Source organism: Enhydra lutris, unplaced genomic scaffold, assembly GCF_002288905.1.
Source record: "Enhydra lutris kenyoni isolate GAN:26980312 unplaced genomic scaffold, ASM228890v2 scaffoldscaffold2, whole genome shotgun sequence".
Classification (NCBI taxonomy): domain Eukaryota; kingdom Metazoa; phylum Chordata; class Mammalia; order Carnivora; family Mustelidae; genus Enhydra; species Enhydra lutris.
The window spans coordinates 59,051,667-59,072,011 of NW_019154086.1; the positions used below are offsets into that span (position 1 = coordinate 59,051,667).

Below are 20,345 nucleotides of genomic sequence, written 5' to 3' on the forward strand. Positions count from 1 at the left end.
AAAAAATTCATTGCCTCCTAGATCTGGATTTCTCTTTCCTCAGATTCAGGAAATTTTCAGCTATTATATCTTCCAATAGATTTTATGCCCCCTTTTCTCTCTCCTTTCCTTTTGGAATCCCTATAATGCAAGCCTTATTATGATTGATAGTGTCACTGAGTTCTTTAGGTCTATTATCAGTTTTTATTATTATTTTTATCTCTCCTGTTCAGGTTGATTTCTTTCCATTATTCTATCCTCCAGGTCACTGATTTATTCTTCTGCTTCCTCTAGTCTACTATTTATTCCCTCTAGTATATTTTTAATTTCAGTTATTGAGTTCTTCATCTCTTTCTTTTTTATGTTTTCTACCTCTTTATTAAGGCTCTCACTGAGGTCATCCACTCTTTTGTGGTTATCTTCATGACCATTACTTTAAATTCTCTTTCAGGCATATTGCTTATCTTGGTTTTGTTAAGCTCTTCTGTTGTGATTTGGTCCTATTCTTTAATTTGGGACATATTCCTCTGTCTCCTCATTTTGTCTAATGCTGTGTCTGTTCCTATGTGTTAGGAAAGTCAGCTGTGTGTCTGCTCTTGAAAGTAGTGGCCTTATGAAAATTAGTAAATAAATCTTCCCTTATAACCCAGACATTTTTTTTTTAATTTAAATTTTAGTTAGTTAACATACAGTGCAATATTGGCTTCTGGAGTAGAATTCAGTGATTCATCACTTACATACAACACCCAGTGCTCATCACAACAAATGCCCTCCTTAATACCCATCAATCGTCTAGCCCCATTCCCCCACCCACCTCCCTCCATCAACCCTCAGTTTGTTCTTTACTGTTAACAGTTTCTTATGGTTTGTTTCCTTCTCTCCTTTTTTACCCCTTCCCATATGTTTGTATGTTTTCTTTCTTAAATTCTACATATGAGTGAGATTGTATAGTATTTATTTTTGTCTGACTGACTTATTTCACTTAGTGTAATACACTCTAGCTCATCCGCGTTTTTGCAAATGGCAAGATTTCAGGGGTTTGTGTGTGTGTGTGTGTGTGTGTGTGTGTGTGTGTGTGTCTGAGTGTTTTATATATATATATATATATATATATATATATATATCCCACATCTTCTTTATCCATTCATCAGTCAGTGGACATTTGGGCTCTCTCCATAGTTTAGCTACTGTTGATAATGCTGTTATAAATATAGGGGTGCATATACCCCTTGAATCTATATTTTTGTATTCTTTGGGTAAATACCTAATAGTGCAATTGCTTGATCATAGAGTAGTTCTATTTTTAACTTTTTGGGGAACCTCCAAACTGTTCTACAGAGTGGCTGCACCAGTTTGCACTCCCACTAATGGTACAAGAGAGTTCCCCTTCTCTGCATCCTCACCAACACCTTTTGTCTCTTGTGTTGTTAATTTTAGCCATTCTGACAGGTGTGAGGTGATATCTAGTTGTGGTTTTGATTTGTATTTCCCTGATGATGAGTGATGTTGAACATCTTTTCAAATGTCTGTTAGGCATCTGGATATCTTCTTTGGAAACTGTCTATTCATGTCTTCTGCCCATTTCTTTTTCTTTCTTTTTTTAAAAAAATATTTTATTTCTTTATTTGACAGACAGAGATCACAATTACGCAGAGTGGCAGGCAGAGAGAGGGGTGGGGAAGCAGGCTCACTGCTGAGCAGAGAGCCTGATGCAGGACTCGATCCCGGGACCCTGAGATCATGACCTGAGCTGAAGGCAGAGGCTTAACCCACTGAGCCACCCAGGTGCCCCTTCTGCCCATTTCTTAACTGGGTTTTTGTTCTTTGGGTGTTGAGTTTGATAAGTTCTTTATAGATTCTGGATACTAACCTTTTATCAGATATGTCATTTTCAAATATGTTCTCTCATTCAGTAGGCTGTCTTTTAGTTTTTGTTAATTGTTGCCTTTGCTTGTTTTATCTTGATGAAGTCCCAGTTCTTCATGTCTGGCTCCCTTGGCTCCAGTGATGTGTCTAGTAAGAAGTTGTTATGGACAATGTCAAGGAGGTTGCTGCCTGTATTCTCTTCTAGGGTTTTGATAGTTTCCTGTCTCACATTTAGGTCTTTCATCCATTTTGAATTTATTTCTGTGTATGGTGTAAGAAAGTGGTCCAGTTTCTTTCTTCTGTGTGTTGCTGTCCAGTTTTCCCAATACCATTTGTTGAAGATTTTTTTTTCCAGTGGATATTCTTTCCTGCTTTGTCAAAGATTAGGTGACCACAGAGTTGTGGGTTCATTTCTGGGTTCTCTATTCTATTCCATTGATCTATGTGTCTGTTTTTGTGCCAGTACCATACTGTCTTGATGACTGTGTCTTTGTAATATAACTTGAAATCTGGAATCATGACGCCTCCAATTTTGTATTTCTTTTTCAGAACTGCTTTGGCTATTCGGGGTCCTTTGTGGCTCACAAAATTAAGAGAAATAAATTTTCTTTTATTCAGGTGCCTCTCATAATTTTTATTGAGGGGGAAAAATATCTTAGTTTCTTACCTGATTTTATTCTTTTGGCTCTACCTGATAATGCAGAAATTACCTATTGTATGAGTCCCATATAAATTTTAGGATTGTTTGTTCTACTTCTATAAAAAATGCTGGTGGTATTTTGACGGGGATTGAATTAAATGCGTAGATTGCTTTGGGTAATATAGACATTTTAGCAATATCTGTTTTTCTAATCCACAAGCATGGAATGCTTTTCCATTTCTTTGTGTCATCTTCAATTTCTTTCATAAGTGCTCTGTAGTTTTCAGAGTATAGATCTTTTACTACTTTAGTTAAGTATTTACCTCTTTAGTTAGGTATTCCTAGGTTTCTTATTGTTTTGGGTACAATTGCAAATGAGATTGATTCCTTGATTTCATTTTCTGCTGCTTCATTATTGCTATATAGAAATGCAACAGATTTCTGTACCTTGATTTTATATCCTGCAAATTTGCTGAATTCATGTATTAGTTCCAGTAATTTTTTGGTGGAATTTTTTGGGTTTTCTACATAGAGTATCATGTCATCTGCAAATAGTGAAAGTTCAATTTCTTCCTTGCCAATTTGGAGGCCCAGGTATTTTTCACACTGTTACTTCAATGATGTATCTTTGAGAGGCTATTTGTTATGCAGTCTCTTTAAGGATGGGGTTCAGTTTTCCATTTCTCTTGCAGAACCTATCCCAATGATTTTTAAAGTTCCAAGTACTAAGCCCAATTGTAAAAACTCGTGAAGCCAGGCCCCTCTGGTTTTCAAAGCCAAATTTTATGGGGATTTGTGTTTCCCACACAGGTTCCTCAAGCCTGGGGTGCTTAGTGTGAGCGTCTGTTTTCCTCATCTCTATGGTTCTCACCACTGTGGACAATCCCACATGTCCATTTAGGTCCCAACAATGTCTCTGCCCTTCCTACATTCTTCCATGTGGTCTTTTCTCTACTTCTGTTTATGTAAAGTCAATTCTGCCAGTCTGTGTGCTGTTTTCTGGTTTATTTACATTGATGTATTGTTATCTAGTTGTATCCACGGGATGAGGTTAGCTCAGGGTTCTCCTATTCCTCCATCTCCTCTAGAAGTCTGTACCATATCTTCTTTATCCATTCATCTATTGATGGGCACTTGGGTTGCTTCTATATCATGGCTATTGTAAATAATGCTGCAATAAACATAGGGGTGCATATATCTTTTTGAATTAGTGTTTTTGTTTTATTTGGGTAAATGTCCAGTAGTAGAACCACTGGATCATATGCTAATTCTATTTTTGATTTTTTGAGGTGTGTCCATACTGTTTCGCATAGTGATTGCACAAATTTGCATTCCCACCAACAATGCATGAGGTTCTTTTTTCTCCTTTTCATCCCTAACCCTTATTATTGTTTGTTTCTGAGTTTAGTCATTCTCACAGGTGTGAGGTAATATCTCATTGTGGTTTTGATTTACATTTCCCTGATGATGAGTGATGCTGAGCATCTGTTTTTGGGTCCGTTGGCTATCTATATGTCTTTTTTGAAGAAATGTCTATTCATGTCTTCTGCCCATTTTTAATCTGATTATCATTATTATTATTTTTGGTGTTGAGTTGTATAAGTTCTTTATATATTTTGGATCTTAATCATTTACTGGATATATCACTCGAAATTTCCTTTCCTATTTAGTAGGTTGCCTTTTTGTTTTATTGATGGTTTCCCTCCTTAAGTTTTAAATTTTTATACTGATTTTTTTTCTTTTGGTTTCCTTTTTCAAATTGTCTTCCACATTTCTGGGGGTGAGGGCAAGAACTTCTTACTATATTGTTCTGGTCCTGAGTGCTTCATTTTTTTTAAAGGTACTTGGAGGAGTTTTCATTTTAAAACATAACTATACATGAAATGTATTGATTATGTAGAGGCCATTCTCTAAGCCTGTATCCTCTCCAAGCCTCTCAAACCACAGTAATTTCTACTGTCTGCAGGCTCTCATGAAGATTCATAAACAACTGGAGAAAAATACAGTTTGAAACATTGTTTAAGTAAAATGTATCTCTGTACAGAGGATTTTGACACCAAACTAGGAATGCTTTTGTTCCTGCATAAGGATGGTCGGCTATGGCGAAAATAAGTTTCCTCGCTGTAAAACAAAGAAGCGTCTTAGAGCTTTTAGTGATTTTGAGAATGTGAGTCCCTGTGTGAGTCTGCTTAGGCTGCCATAATAAAACACAGACTGAGTGGCTTAAATGCATAAATTTATTTTCTCACAGTTCTGGAAGCTGCAAGTCCACAATCTAGGTGTTGGCACGTTTGGTTTCCCCTGAGGCCTCTCCTTGGCTTGCAAATGACGCCTCTCCTGTTGTGTCCTCACATGGTCTTTCTTCTGTGCATGTGCATCCCTGGTGGGTTTGTGTATGTCCAAATTTTCTCTTTTTATAGGGACACAAATCAGATTGAATTTGGCCCCACCCAACCGTCTCATTTTACCTTAATCACCTCTTTCAGAGGCCATGTCTCCAAAGATAGTCACACTCTGAAGTACTGGGGTTGAGGGCTTTGACATATGAATGGGAAGGCACATATTTAACCGTAATAGTCTCTTTTAACTTTATGTACTGGCATCCCTGTAGGATTCTGAACTGGAAGCTGAACAGAAGCCCAGGACATAAGAATAGACATGAGAGGCTGACCTCAACTTGCTGGGTGCAGGGACATGGGGTTAGCAGAGGAGAGGTGCTCACTCTGGGCTTTACATTTTCCCATACATTTCCATAGCTACCTATGAGACTTCCTCCCACCAGTGGGGAGAAGAGTGGTTGTGACAAGTGGTCCTTCCTCCTGTCATCTAACTGAAAACTCTAACTACACTCCTACCCAATGTGGGCTGTATGCCTTGCTGATTGGCCTCAGAGCTGAGGACACAGGTTCAATGACATTTCAGTGCAGACCTAACTCTGATACAAGTTGAGTACATTCTTACTATTTGTGATCATAGGCTCTGTGATGAAGAATAGGAAGGCTCTTCCCACCTCTGTCTTGTCTCTCCAGCACTAAGTCCTGTTTCATAGGGTAAGTTTAACAGGGCATGTTGGTTATAGCAGTTAACTTGTCCTGGCTCACAAACACCAAATCTTGGTGACTTAAAACTATCAGAGTTAATCTCTGTTTTAGGCTACAGAGCAAGCCACTATTCTTCAAAGTCATCCAAGAACCCAGGTTTCTTCCTTCCTGTGGTGCCACAATCTTCCATATGTGGCCACCAAGTTTGCCATAGATGCAGAAAAGGGGAGTCATAGACCATAAAAGTGAAAAAGTGAAAATGTTGTATGGGCAAGGCCTGGAAACATTTCTGCCCATAATCCACTGGCCAGGATTCAGTCACATCGTCCCAAACTAACTGCCAGATTGCTGGGAAATGATTGTCATGAGTTTCCCAGAATTCTTCATTACTTTCCTGAACACACATCCATTATATAAACTTCTGTCACTTTGCAAACACAGTTTCAGCATAGGGCTTTGTTGTTAGGAAGGAATATTGAAACAACTCAATATTTACACAGCAGTTGGTTTTCTCAGCTTACCCTTGACTACTCCAACTCCTAGAGAAACATAACCATGCTATTATAGAAGAACTAAGCATCGACAGACCATTAGAGCAGTATTGCTGGTCCTTGAGATGTTAGCCTGCATGACTCTTTCTTGCCTTGTTCAAACGTGTTTCACCATTGAAAGTAGTTTAAATGTTATAGCTGTCAGGAAGAGCATCCTTCCTTTTTCCTTAGCCATTCTAGAAAATCCAGGTGTTTGCCTTATGCTGTTCTGTAGGGCATCTTAGATAAGGCTAAGGCTCCCCACTGGAATGTCACAGAGATTCTGGTACTTTCCTTGATTCTTGTGGGAAGTTGTTCTGAGATTCTTAATCTGTTATGATGCTCATTAACCTAACCCTTCAACCTCTATGTTTTTAAAAAAGATTTATTTATTTATTTATTTGAGGGAGGGAGAGCACGAGTGAGCATGCAAGTGGGGTGAGGGGCAAAGAGAGAGGGAGAGAGAGAAACTCAAGCCAACTCCCCACTGAATGCAGAGCTGGATGCAGGGCTTGATCCCAGAACCCTGAGATCATGACCTGAGCTGAAATCGGGAGTTGGCCACCTAACTGACGGAGCCACCCAGGTGCCCCAACCACTATGTTTCTAAATGACAACCTTAGACTCATTTTGTTAACTCCCCAGAATTTTTCTTGAATTTTCATTTTTTTTTTCTGTTTCCTAAACTATTATGTACACAACAGATAACCTTTCTTAATTTGGGTGCATGCTTTTTTCCCCCTGAATGTTATTCTAAATTTAGGAGGAACCAGCAATGTGCTGTTGACTCCCTGCAGTCTAGTCTGGATTCTGAAACCAGAAGCAGAATTGAGGTGACCCGGCTGAAGAAGAATGTGGAAGGGAACCTCAGTGAGACGGAACTTCAGCTTAGCTGTGCCAACCGGCAGATGTCAGAAACACCCAAATCCCTGGGCCAGCTTCAGACCCAGATCAAGGTATGTGTACTATGGGTGCAGGGAATAAACAAACCGAGAGACTGAATGTGTTGAGCAATGACAGTAAGGGCGACAAATCAAATCCTTCAAGAGAGCAGGAACATACTTAAATTTAAACTGGTGGAGCTTTGCTCAGAGCAGACATGCAGGTGCATAGCCCATTGAACTCAGACCGATCTGTGCCCCAGACCCGTGTTTTCTCTCACAGGACCTTCGGGTGCAGCTAGATGACAGCACGCTCCTGAACAGTGAGCTGAAGGAGCAGGTGGCTATGGCCGAGAAGCACAACTCTCTTCTCCACTCTGAGCTAGAGGAACTGAGGTCCTTGTACAAGCAGTCAGAACGGGGGCGCAGGCTGGCAGAGGAAGAGCTCCTACAGGCCACAGAGAGAATCAATCTTTTTCATACCCAGGTGAGGCCCCTAAATTCTCCCCATTAGGTGCATCAGCGGTGTGAAGGCCATTGTTTCCACCTACTCTTCAGCCTTGGACCATACCTAGTTGCCATGTCAGGCCTTGGGTGTGGCATATGAGGCAAAGGTTAAATCTCTGGCAGCAAAGCAGTGGGCACACTCTTCATTTATTCCCAGATGTATTAGTTTCCTAGAGCGGTTACAACTCAGGACCACAAACTGGGTGGTTTAAAACAGCACAAATTGATTCTTCCACAGTATTGAAGACTAGATGACTGAAACTGAGGTGTCAGCTGGGCCATGCTCCCTCTGAATCTTGTAGGTCAATCCTTGCTTGCCTTTTTCTAGCTTCTGTGGTTTGTTGGTGATCTTTGGTGCTCCTTAACTTATAGCTGCATCATTTCAATCCTCTGCCTTCACATGGTATCCTCTCTGTGTCTGAACACCATTTTTCTTCTGTTCATATTTGTGACTAAATTTCCCTTTTCTATAAGAACATCAGATCAGTTGTATTGGATTTAGACAGCTCCTAATGATCTCATTTTTAACTTGATTACCTCTGTAAAGACTCTATTTCCAAATAAGGTCACATTCAGAGATCTGAATTAGGGGTTAGGACTTTTGCATCTCTTTTGGAGAGCATATAATATAACCCATAATACTAAGTCCAAAAGAACTCTCAGAGCATTGATAGCCAGGATTCTGGAAAGACATGAACATTCCCTAGTACCAGAACCACTTTCCTGCTTCTCCTGTTCCCTCCAAGCCCCATGCTCTCCCAGCATCCCAGGATTTTTCTTTTTCCTTTTTTTTTTTTTTTTTTTTTAATGTTCCTGCCTCATAGCCAGGAGATTTCTAACAATTCTAAGTGGCTGCTGACTGATTTGATGAGCTGTCAGGATTCTGGTATCTCATGGAAGGTTATGTAAGTGACACAAAGCAAGAATTTTGAAATCATTTGCCATTCTCATAGAACCAGGAGAAACCCTCGTGTACAGTAAATGGATCAGTCAACATTTCCAGGGCACCCACTGTACCCTAAGCAGATCCATGGTATCCACGCAGCATGTCTCTATCGTCCTAAAAAAGTGAAGACCTAAGCAAGGAACTTCAACCCACTGCCAGTGTGTAGTGTCAGAACAAGCACATCCCTACAGAAAGCCCTCTCTGACAGTCCTAGACCCAGCTAGATACACAATATGCTTAACTGCAGCTGGAAACCAAAGACAGAAGCATGGGGGAGGAGGAGATTTGGGTTATTGAGGGAAATTGCTATACTCACTCCAACATGGTGAGGCGGAGGTGGGAGAGATCAGAGAAATGATGTTAAGAGGCAGGGAGAGCCAGGTCCTCAGCAACCTTGAGTCTGAGACTGAGGCAACTTGAATTCCGTCTTATAGTTAATGGGGATCCATTGAAGAATTTCCAGTAGCTAAGAGTGAAATGATCAGATTTTCATTTTAGGAATTTCAGTCTGGTGAGTGCCGTGAAGGGTGGATTAGGCAGAACTGCCATACCTGGAGTATTTAGCAATGTCTGTGGGATCATTTTGGTTGCCACAGTGACTGCAGAGTGCCACTGACATTAACTGGGCAGAGTTCAGAGATCCTAATATTTGTGCTAGATGCAGGATAATCCTACCTCACAAAGAACTGCCCCTCCCAGAATGCCAGTTGTGCCCCCTCCTAGAAATACTGGGGAAAAGGAAGGATCAGCCAAAGATATTCCAGCTAGAAAGCATTGCAATTAGTTTGTGCCTACAGTTTGATTTTTGTGTCCATCAAAACACTGTGCATGGCACAACCTTATTTAGATACCATGTGATATGGAACAAATAGACTGTGTGTTCTGCACAATTCCTGGCAGGCTAACTCACTTCAACATTTTTTTTCTCTCTCAGGAAAGCTTCTCTAAATACAATGAGCAGGATTCTTATAAAGTCGGATATTGAATTTTTAAAAAGTAATCATCTATCTGTAGTACTTAATAGCTATCAGTAATAAATTATTTGCCATGCCTATTATAACTGATAATGCACCAGTGGGTCCCAATATGATGAAAAAACACTAGCCTAGAGAGAACTGAGCACATCAACCAGAGGAAAAAGCAGACACAGGGAGGAGGAGATGAATTTGAAAAAACAAAAAGAAAATTAGGCCGTGGAAACCTGATCTCTAGGGCAGAGTTTCTGACACTTTGCTGTATAACAGAAACTAACACAAAAATTCAAATTCTCAGGTCTCATTTCAGACCTACTGAATGAAAATCTCTGCAGTGGGACCCAGGAATCAAATGAATTCTGAGGTGATGCTGCTGGTCCCATTGCCCAGCAAATCTAGGTGATACTACCTTGTCTATACCAGCGTATCTAGGTGATACTACATTGCTCACAAGGACCTCTCCTCAGCATTAATCATGTGGGGGCATCTTGCAGTTAATAGAACGCTGTCAATCTTTTGATGATATAATGAATCTTTAATGGAAACTTCTTAGTCCCTTCTGCATTCCCAGACCTCTAAACCTAGAATAAAGATACAAGGCCAAACTTATACTTGACTGACTACATGTGTTCTTTTTAAAACCCAAGCTGTGACCATCTAGATTGCCCTCTTGCACAATATCTCCTAAACCCCTTCCTCCCCAAAAGAACCAGTTAGAGTCATCCAGCTTGAAAACGTTTTGGCAATTATCTCTCTAGCAGATTTTAAATGATTCCATGTATAAACAAGTCACCATTTATATTTATACCTTCCTTTACAAAGAAGGAGTTTCTATGGAGTGACGTACAGTGAGCATCCAGAAAATACCCAGTAAAACACATGTATCCTCAACACCACCACCACCACCACCAGGGAAAATCTTGGGTTGGGGGGCACAGAACCGAGCTCTCAGGAAGGACAGAGCACGGTGGCCTTGATGAAGATACTTCATGCCATTGAGGAAGCAGGGCAGAGCCTGTGAGGCTGGAATATCTTTCTATTTCCAAGGTACAATCTGCTTTCTGAGAGAGGTATTCGCTAGAGAAAAGTGAAAGGACAATGAAGAAAAATAAAAAAATAGGAACCTATTCTTTTTATATTACATTCTCTGTGCTAAGGTTTCACACCCTCAGAAAAGCTGTGCTTCAAACATGGGCCAAATAGCAGCAAAGGGAACCTCAGCCTCTAGTGTCATAACCCAGGAAAGAAAGAATTAGGGCAGTACCAGCCACAGAACACCAAGCATCCTCCTGCCCTGTGGTGGAGGCTTCCTAAGGGCTAGGGGATGAGACTCATCTGAGCTACTCCTCCCGCCTTCTCACTGCAAAGTCAGATAGAAAGGGAGACGGATAAAGAGGAAGTGGGGGTTTTGTTTTTGTTTTTGTTTTTCCTGGAGAAGCATAGTAGAAACTGATTTTTTTAAAAAAGATTTTATTTATTTATTCAACAGAAAGAGAGAGAGATCACAAATAGGCAGAGAGGCAGGCAGAGAGAGAGGGGGGGAAGCAGGCTCCCTGCCAAGCAGGGAGCCCGATGCAGGGCTCGATCCCAGGACTCTGATATCATGACCCGAGCGAAAGGCAGAGGTTTAACCCACTGAACCACCCAGGCGCCCCTGGAAACTGATTTTTATTCCCCAACCTCCTGCTCCCCAAATATCTGCCACTGACCCTGACTTCTGCTCTGGAACACTTGTTTCTACCACATCAAAAAACAAAAGGCAGAAAACGGTATTCCTCAACAAGCTGAAACAAAGAAGGAGTTTCTATGGAGTGACGTACAGTGAGTGTTCTTATATTACGTTTGGGGTTTGTAGCTTATCTGGATCCATTTCTATTTTCTTATTCAGACAAACTATCTCTTTGATATCGAGCCTCTAATGGATGAAATACCTTCCATTCAAATACGCCTTTGCTGGCACAGGGGAGTTTCCTAGTGTGGCTTCCCGGGGTTGGAAGGACTGGTACACTGACTAGCCGCTTAGAACGGAACTTGCTCCCAGCCAGAGCCCATTCCCGTTGCATGTCTACCACCGACCAGCCGGCTTTTGCATCGCTGGTCTCAACTTGCCTAACGAGAGTGCTGCTTTGCTTTAGAACACTAGCCTCCTCAGCCAGAAGAAGAAACTGGAGGTTGATGTTGCCAGGATGCAGAAAGAAGCCGAAGAGGCAGTGCAGAGTGTCAAAATGCAGAAGAGAAGGTCAAGAAGGCAGCCACTGAGGTGGGTCCATTGACTGCTTCCTCACTCCTGTCTTCCAGAGTTGACCGGAGCAGTAGCCAAGGGGCAGAGGCAGATCTGCGGCCAAAAAGAATTCCATTGATTCTCCACACAGCCAGGAGCAGATTAGCTGACCCCTCTGCCTCTCTGTTCCCATTTTGAAAAATTAGGCCAATTAGCTCCTCCCTTCCAACCTACTCAGACAATAAAAAGGAGCTGTTGAATTGCTATAAGCAAAACCTCATGAAAGCAAGAGGGTTTTTTTTTGTGTGTGTGTTTTTTAAAGCTAAGCCACTTTCCACCTGTGAATCAATACATCTAGAGTCTAGAAACAATTCTTCCTGTATGTCCCTACAAATAACTATTTTCTTAGTGTCTGTAATGGTTTGATGATGATGATCTGGAAAGAAAGCTTATTTCACTTATTTCTTCCAACCCATACTGTTGTTTGAGTAGCACCAGCAGGCTGGTAAAGCAGGGTTCCAGGGCTGGTGTACCTTCTTTATTTGAAAGTTTAAAATTGTGGATGAGGGTGCTTTTCCTAAGTGGCACTAACCTCAGCATTGGCAGCCAACCTTGTCTGAAGCTTTGTGGGAACTGAAGAAAGGCCACTGCTGGGCACCCCCTATGGGCAGATGCAGCACTTCTCTCAAAGGGCATAGCAAGCAGAAGGTAACACTCAGCATAAAAATTAGCAGAGAGAGATGGAGGATCTTGCAGGCCCCAGGCATGTCGAGCAGAGTGTGCTCTTAACTGCAGCCTCCACTCACTCTCTCCCCATCAAGTGACTCTGTGTAGTCCATTAACACCCGACTATGAGTAGCAGCCCTGATTTTGCTATGTGAATGAAAGCTGGTCCTCTTGATGAAAGGGGTATGGGAACTGGGGAGACAAGACATTTAATTAGATTTTATATTGGTCATTTTAAAATTCAAGAGGGGAAGAGCTTGTGTCTATATTTGCCTGAGTTGTTTGCCAGTTGAGGAGCTAAACAAAACCTTTGCACCAAAACTTGGATACCAGGTCACTGCAGAATCCAGCCCTCTCTAAGAATAGAGAAGCGTGCCTATCACCCAGCAATTTTGTATCAAGGCAGGCATTTTGTGATGGAAAAGAGGTGTGTGAAAGCTTGGAAATGTTTGATGGCCAAGAGGAGAATAATATGCTTAACATTTATGAAAATCCGCAAAGAGAGAATGGGATAAAAAGAGTGTCTACTCCAGCTTGGGAAATGTATGCAGTCATGCATTATGAAGACTAGTTGCTCTCGTATGCCTTTATAAGTTTCTTGACAATGTTGAAAAATGAACCTCACTACCTCTTCCCCCACCTTCCAGTTTTCTAATAGTTCAGCTCTGAGTCCCAACCCCACATAGCAGAACCCAGAGTTGCCTCCATAATTCATTCTTTGCCCTCACCATCTGCACAGACGTCTCACACTTAAATTATACAGATGGTTGGTAACCTGAGAGACAGAGAAGCTTTGGCTGGGAGGACAGTGTTCTTATATTAAATGCACTGAGAGATTCATGAACTAGTTCTTAATAATTTTGTCGAGACATCAAGCCCTTGTACACATAGCCAAAGCCAAGATCAGGCTTCACAAACAAGAATTAACCTTCTTTGTGCCAGATTATTGGCACTGAGAGCATCCGTAGCTGCCAAATTCCTGAAGCCTAGACTTGTTTGCTGTTGCGAATCACAGAATTATAAAAGTGAGATGGGAAAGATTTTCGTAGGCATCCTTCCATACTTGTCCTGGTGCAAGATACTACAGGGCACGTCCCGGGCTTTTGTCCGCTCAGAGCTGTTGTTCCGGTTGGTCAGCTTTCTTTTGTGTTGTGCAGTGTTCATGCAGTGCTTCATCTCTAGATAGTTTCTGCTACCCCTCACCCCAGTTTCTCTGGTAGCTGATGTCATCTTGATTGCCATATCATTGACAAACATGAGGGTGACCCAAGTTAGGGACAGAGGGGTGGGAGGAGATTATTACAAAGAGGAAGACATGACATCTGGTCAAATCATGACCTGAAGATTGTGGGTGGAAATGAGAAGGTCACTTGGCTGCCGTCTTATCCCAGCCCCTTTCTTTCTGTTTTAGGCAGCGAACATATCAGAAGAACCGAAGAAGGAACAAGACACCAATGTTCACTTTGAGAGGATGAGAAAGAATATGGAGCAGACAATTAAAGACTTACAAAAAAAGCTGGATGAAGCTGAACAGACGGCCGTGATGGGGAACAGAAAGCAAATCCAGAAATTAGAATCTAGGGTAGGCGTTTGCATGGGTCATGATGGGGTCATGACGACTCCTGATTCAAGGTCTTAACCTGGAATATCACTCCAAATGTTCCCTATTTCTCTAATCATTTCTGCTTTTTAGCACTTGCAGATCATTGAGAGCATCATATCTCAATATACTTATTCATTCCTGTTTGACTTTGGGCCATCAACCAAGACTTTTGTTGGACTGGATTAACTCTGCCTCCCCTCTTCCTGCTAAGTGAGAACGCATCTTCTCCCATTCAGCCGCACCAACTCCAGGCTTCCCACAGCTGGGATTACCTGTTGGGTACATCTGTGCAGTCGTGCTTTTGTGTCTTTGTTCCTGTTATTTCCTCTGCAGAGGAGGCACATTTTGTATCTGGCAGGGAAAGTGGAAGGGAAACAACTAAATCGAGGATCGAGAAATGCTTGGTGAAGATGTAGGAAGGGCGGGCGACAATGACATTGCACCTGCCTCCAAGGAGCTTAACGACAAATGGATCTCTCTTGACTATTGAATCGATTTCAATGACTATGTACAAGTTGGTGACAAGTGCTAGGAGGAGAGGAAGAAGATTTCCCTGGGACTCGATGGTTCAGAAGAGCCCCTGACAAATACAGTATTGCTTTTGCACGTTTATGGTATATCCATACAGCAGAATTCCAATGCACATCCATGGCACCTCCATATAATCATGCTGATTAATTAGGAATGAGGAAGAGCTCTGTAGTAGGTTCTGGAGATCCCATCTAGGGGTACAATGATGATAAAAGACACCGTCAACAGGTAGCGTCACAAGCTTTTGTGCAAGAGCGGAGGAAATCTAGAAGATGGGTGCACATACACATTTTGCTTAGGTTTTCAAAAAGAAGGGGTGACAGGATTAGACAAAAACGAATAAAAATAGCTACCCATAGGAGAAGAACGCAGAGATGAAACTGAGACTTTCTGAATGAAACTTGTTCCATTGTTTTGATTGCAAAATCATATAAAGCATTTACGTGCTTCCTAATTAAAAAACAAGTTTAAATCAAAGAGCAGAATAAAACAAATCAATCCTTAAAATGTTAACACAAATGGAAACAAGTGAAGCTAACTGTGTATCAATTTGGGGAGCATAAAACCCACAGATGAATTATTCCCAGTGACTTTTAAATGTAGTGCTTTGTACATGCCTCATGGGATACATCTAAGGACAAAAGAAAAAAAATAGCAAATGAAGTACAGTACTTGCAGTTTCAAATAGCAATATCTTATCATTACTACTATGAGTAAGACTAATATAATTCTTTAACCAATAATTCTTTAATCTTTATTGTATAAGAACCAAGTTTTTTATTATGAGAAAAAAATATCAGTATAAAATTAAAGAACTTAGAATATATCTTTTTTCCCTAATAAAAAATATTACAGGATTGATACTGGTATTTCCAATTCAAATTTAAGATTGCAGGATTTAATTTTGTTCCAACTGCTCTTTCTCCACCATTAAGTCCTAGAACCAGTGTTAACTCAGTAGCAATGAGCCCCTGATATCGGCTGATACTAAGGAATTATGATTAATTTTCTTAAAAACATAATCATAATACTATTATCTGTTAGGATTACATGACGATATATTTACAAGTGAAATTATACAATGTCTAAGGTTTGATGTAACAGTGATTTTCCCAGAGGAGTTTTAATATACTTAAAAATACATGCGAGAAAACTTCACCTTAAAGGGGGTCTCATTATCTCATGTCTCATCCAATAGAACTATGTATTAGGCTCCTGTATGATAGGGGGTTAGAAGATTATTTTAATGGGCTTCATCTATAAAGATCTGGTACACCTGCTGACTTGCCCTCCCTGAGGAAGAGCAAGAACAGTGTGTCTGAAGTGGAGGGAGGGAAGCAGGGAGTAAGAGATGGGGTCAGACGTTCCGGGCACATTCCTGCCTTGGGCGTTAGACTGCAATTTTTAAAAGGATAGTCAGGGAGGCCCTGTGGAGAAGGTGGCATTTGTGTCAAGAAGAAGGCAGGGAAGAAAGCCACAGACATCGAGGGGAAGAGAAGGAGCAACCAGTACCCTTCCTCCCTCAAGTCTCTACCCCCATTTCCACTTTATTTCTCCAAACTCACCACTGAACATATCCTATATTCTTTTGTGTGTTCCCCCTCATTAAAATGTATGCTCATATAGGGGAGAGATTTTTGTTTGTTCTGTGCACGGCTGTATCTCTAGCCTTGGGGTCTGGTGTGTGGCTGGCATAAAATATTTGTTGAATGAATGTTAACTTTGCTTATAGGACTCCGTCAGGCTGCAGGCAGGTTGTTAGGTACTATAGCTCGCCCACACACAGGGCTGCTGGGCGGCACATGCCGCATCCGCCACAGGGCCTCAAGGTCAGATTTCAGAGAGTCAGAGCTGACCATGGAGAAGGCAGCTTAAGACCACACAGCACAGTGGCTAGGTCCTTTTTTTTTTTTTTTAATTTTATTTTTAAATTTAATTTTATTTTTTTATTTTTAATTTATTTATTATTATTATTATTTTTTTTAAAAGATTTTATTTATTTATTTGTCAGAGAGAGAGCGAGCACAGGCAGACAGAATGGCAGGCAGAGGCAGAGGGAGAAGCAGGCTCCCCGACGAGCAAGGAGCCCGATGTGGGACTCGATCCCAGGACACTGGGATCATGACCTGAGCCGAAGGCAGCTGCTTAACCAACTGAGCCACCCAGGCGTCCCTATTATTATTTTTTTAATGGAAAGTGGCTGGATCCTTGAAGGGTGCTCTACGTAGCTTATTCTCCGTATACTCACCGATATTCCTACACACATGTATGTGTGTATTTTGTGATCTAACAGGAGAATTGTCACTTCTGAATGGATGAGCCTCTCACAGCCTTCAGAGTTTAAACAGGCCTTTTATAAACCCACAGAATTTAATCCACTCGCTTTTGGCGAGCCAGTGTTCCCAGAGATGGGGCCCTGTTTAGTCATGGCCGGACGGAGAGTGAACGCATCTTTCTAGATGACGTCGTTCTATAGCAAAGGACCGTGCCAGTCGGCAAATACGATGTCACCCTGGCCTGCTGGCTGCCAGCCTGTGGTCTGAGGTCAGGGTTTCGTTGCAGGTTCGCGAACTGGAAGGTGAACTAGGACGAAATCCGTGGCAGGGCGGAGGCCCAGAAGGAAGCCAGCAGGCTGGAGCGATGCGTCAGGGAGCTGACCTGTCAGGTACTCCTGGAATCCGTTGGGGTGCTGGAGAAACGTGCTCCTTCAAGCCTGAAATGGCCTTCCGGGTCTCCTGCTGTTCTCTCTCCATCTTTGCCCTCCCTCTGGCGGTAGACACTGACTGACAATCCCAGGGTTTCTGTGCTATTCGGGGTTTGGGACGGTCCCTTTTCAGAGCTTACAGGGAGCAAAATGGGAGCGGCACGTCGCAATTAGAAGCGAAAAGCTATTTATACGGTGCTGGTTTTGTCACACATAACGTCTGCAGCACTTGCAGAAAGATGCCTTCCTGTGAGAGGCTGTGTGAGAACAACGTGTAAATGAAGTGGCCGACAGAGAGTTGGGGGGGGGTCCCTCAGCCGGCAGGTGACATGGGACCCTGGCTACCCCAGAGCAGGGGACATCCTCACCCCTAGTCTCTGGTGGCACAAACCCTCCAGGCCCCCCAAGGACTATGTCTGGTGCCAGTGCCAGGTGGTAGAGACACAGCAACGGTTCACGACGGGCCTCCTGAGCTCTCAGCTTCTCTTCCTGTGGCCCAACGCTGGTCTCCAGCAATAACAGAGAAGTGGGAAGGCTTCTTTCCAGGAATTAAGGCATTTCTGAAGCCACAAGATCATCCTTCCTTTCATTTTCATTTTCTAACCTGTCTTCCCTTCAAATGGAGGGGCCCGTAGAGTCTATGAGACCAGAGGCCCCTCGGGGGCCTCGTGTCTTCCCCGCACAAAGTTGGGGTGTGTATTCCAGTTGTCGAACACGGACGCCAGACGTCACTTTCTAGCCCTCTCCTGCCGCATGGTCTAGCTCATGCCGGCGAAAAGGCACCTTCACTCCAGGGGCCACCCACTTTCACAGCACCTTTGGATCTGCCCATCTTGCTTCTGGTCCCTGAGGCTGAGTTGCTGTTCGAGATGCCAACATCTTCCTCCCTCGCAGCAGGAAGGATACTGTAGATAACAAAGCAGAGCACTTCAGAAGCTCCGTCTTGGGCTAATTAAGATGAAATGAGCTACTTGCACAGCTCGTCTTTCCCGAATAAGTGGTTCTTTTCTAAGACGAGTTAGTCTGGTGCTTCTCTAGACTGTGCTCCTTCTACCGAAACCACCCAGGAGTGAGCCCCTGGTATGTGCCGCAAAGGAGATAAACCGCTTGGGAGCAGGAGAGAGGTGATCTCTGCCCTTCTTTTGAGGAGGGTGAGGAAGCCCCGTGTGCGGCCTGTTAATAATGTCTGGGGTTTTCTTCTCTTTATTTTCCTACGGATTATTCAGACATCTTTTTCTTCTGAAGACAAGTTCATTATAGAACAAAACACCAAAGCTATCCTTTTTTGTTTGTTTGTTTGTTTTCATTGTCCCCAAGAATGCATTCTTGTTCTATTGTGTTTTCTCTTTGTTCTTCTCAGCAATAACCTTGTTCTCTCAGGTACTAGTGTGGAGGAATAGTTCTTCATTTCTTCCAAGTGTCTGCACAGTGCTTAGAGTGTATCTAGTCAATTACGCAATGATTTTTCTGCTGTTAAATCAGATAACACCTAGTGAGCACCTGTTTCACACAAGATATTAAGCTAAGTGCCGTAACTTTAAAGAGACATTGGAGAGCCCTCCACATTCCTTGATAACAGTACCTGATTTTGAAATATCCAAGATAGATGCCGACTGGATCCAGTCTGTTCTCCTTTAACATCAAAATAACCACCAGGACTATGAGGCGGGGTGTTTCGTGATAGTGCTTCTTTGGTGCCAGTTGAAAATGTCATTTCAAAAGGGGCCTAAATGTGGCTTTGCTTTCCGAGGAAAAATCCTCTGGGAATATCCTACTATATTAGAAAGGGAATCGAGTGTGACCCCAACCACTATAATTGTATGCCCAGTCCCCATTGAGCATTAGGAAGTTCATCCAATTTCTCTCTTCAGTACCCAGAATAATGTGCTATAAAGCAGGACATAGGACTAGGAACTTAGAACCATTATAGAAGGTACAGACAGTTTTTCAGCAACCCCCATCCACCTGCTCCATTTTATCTTCAACTGCTTTCTATATTCAAGGATCTATGTATAGATGTTATTTAATCCTTACAAATCTAATTACAGATACAGTATCTTCATTTTTTAGAGATAAGGAAACAAAATGTGATTTGGGGTAACTTCTCTGAGAACCAGGTACCAGGATAGAGTTCTAGAAGTACAAGAGATTTATTGGACATAACACCTGAAAAGACAAAAGGGAGAGCAAGGAGGATCAGGCAGAGAAAGCCTTTAGGCCACAGTGCAAGTCTGACACCCATGAAAGGAAAGGGTGAAGGAAGGAGGATGGGCCAGAAGAGGCAGATGGCCACGCACCTCTGAGCAGTCTCCAGCACAGAGCTTGCCCAGAAAGGAGCCCCACGTTGGGCAGTGATGGCCAGATCCTCATAACTGCTGGCTGGGCCCAGGTGTTGGCTGGGGGATCCCTGGGGAGTGGTGATCTCAGTGTGAATGCTACAGCGACTCCCAAAGGTGCTACAGCTGGAGGTTTTCCAGTAAGTGCCCACCTCACAGCTTGAAGGGAAATCTGAGCTGTGTACAACTGTGCCTACCACAGGGCTGAGATGTGAACTTAAGCCTGACAAAGGCTTTGCCTTCTCAAGTGGGAGGAACACTGTTAACATCAGCAACCACTTCTAGCCTTCTTCAGTTTTCTTCTTTGTGGCTTCCTTGACCACGCAGTAAATTTACTGGTCTCTGTAAATTGGGTTTAAGCAATTAAACTGCTGTTGGTTTTAGAACTTCCTATAAACACATAATTCTATGAATCTTCAAATTTCTTAAACCTGGGATGGAGAGGGACAGGCAGATGAAAAGAGAATAGATTTTATTGAAAAAATAGAGTTGTCTCATTTCCTTATATCTTGGTCTCTGCTTTAGTAAGCATAAAATTAGTAATGAATTATCTACTGTCAGATTGTACTTTAAGGTGGAGTGGGGAAGCATGCTAAGCGATACAAATGGCTTGGTTGAAGTTTTTTTCTTTACTCATGTATTTATTTATTTACATTCAAATAAAATTGACACATAACATTGCATTAATGTTGGTGTACAATATAATTTGATGTTTGTTTACACTGTGAAGTGATTATCACAAGTTTAATTAATATCCATCACTACACATAATTACAAAATCTTTTTTTTTCTTGAGATGAGAGCTCTTAAGATTTACTCTCTTAGCAACTTTCAAATATACAGCACTGTATTGTTAACTG

General features: G+C 42.1%; 1 protein-coding gene across 1 annotated transcript in view; it reads left to right on the top strand.

Annotated features, from left to right (window-relative positions):
• The window catches only part of LOC111146469 (myosin heavy chain 15), a 155,582-nt gene that overhangs the window by 118,568 nt on the left and 16,669 nt on the right, over nt 1–20,345 (top strand). The window contains 7 exon segments of the mRNA XM_022502027.1: nt 6,820–7,012; nt 7,221–7,424; nt 11,500–11,578; nt 11,581–11,624; nt 13,723–13,893; nt 17,008–17,030; nt 17,032–17,110. Of these exon segments, the coding sequence (XP_022357735.1) occupies nt 6,820–7,012; nt 7,221–7,424; nt 11,500–11,578; nt 11,581–11,624; nt 13,723–13,893; nt 17,008–17,030; nt 17,032–17,110 (793 nt within the window).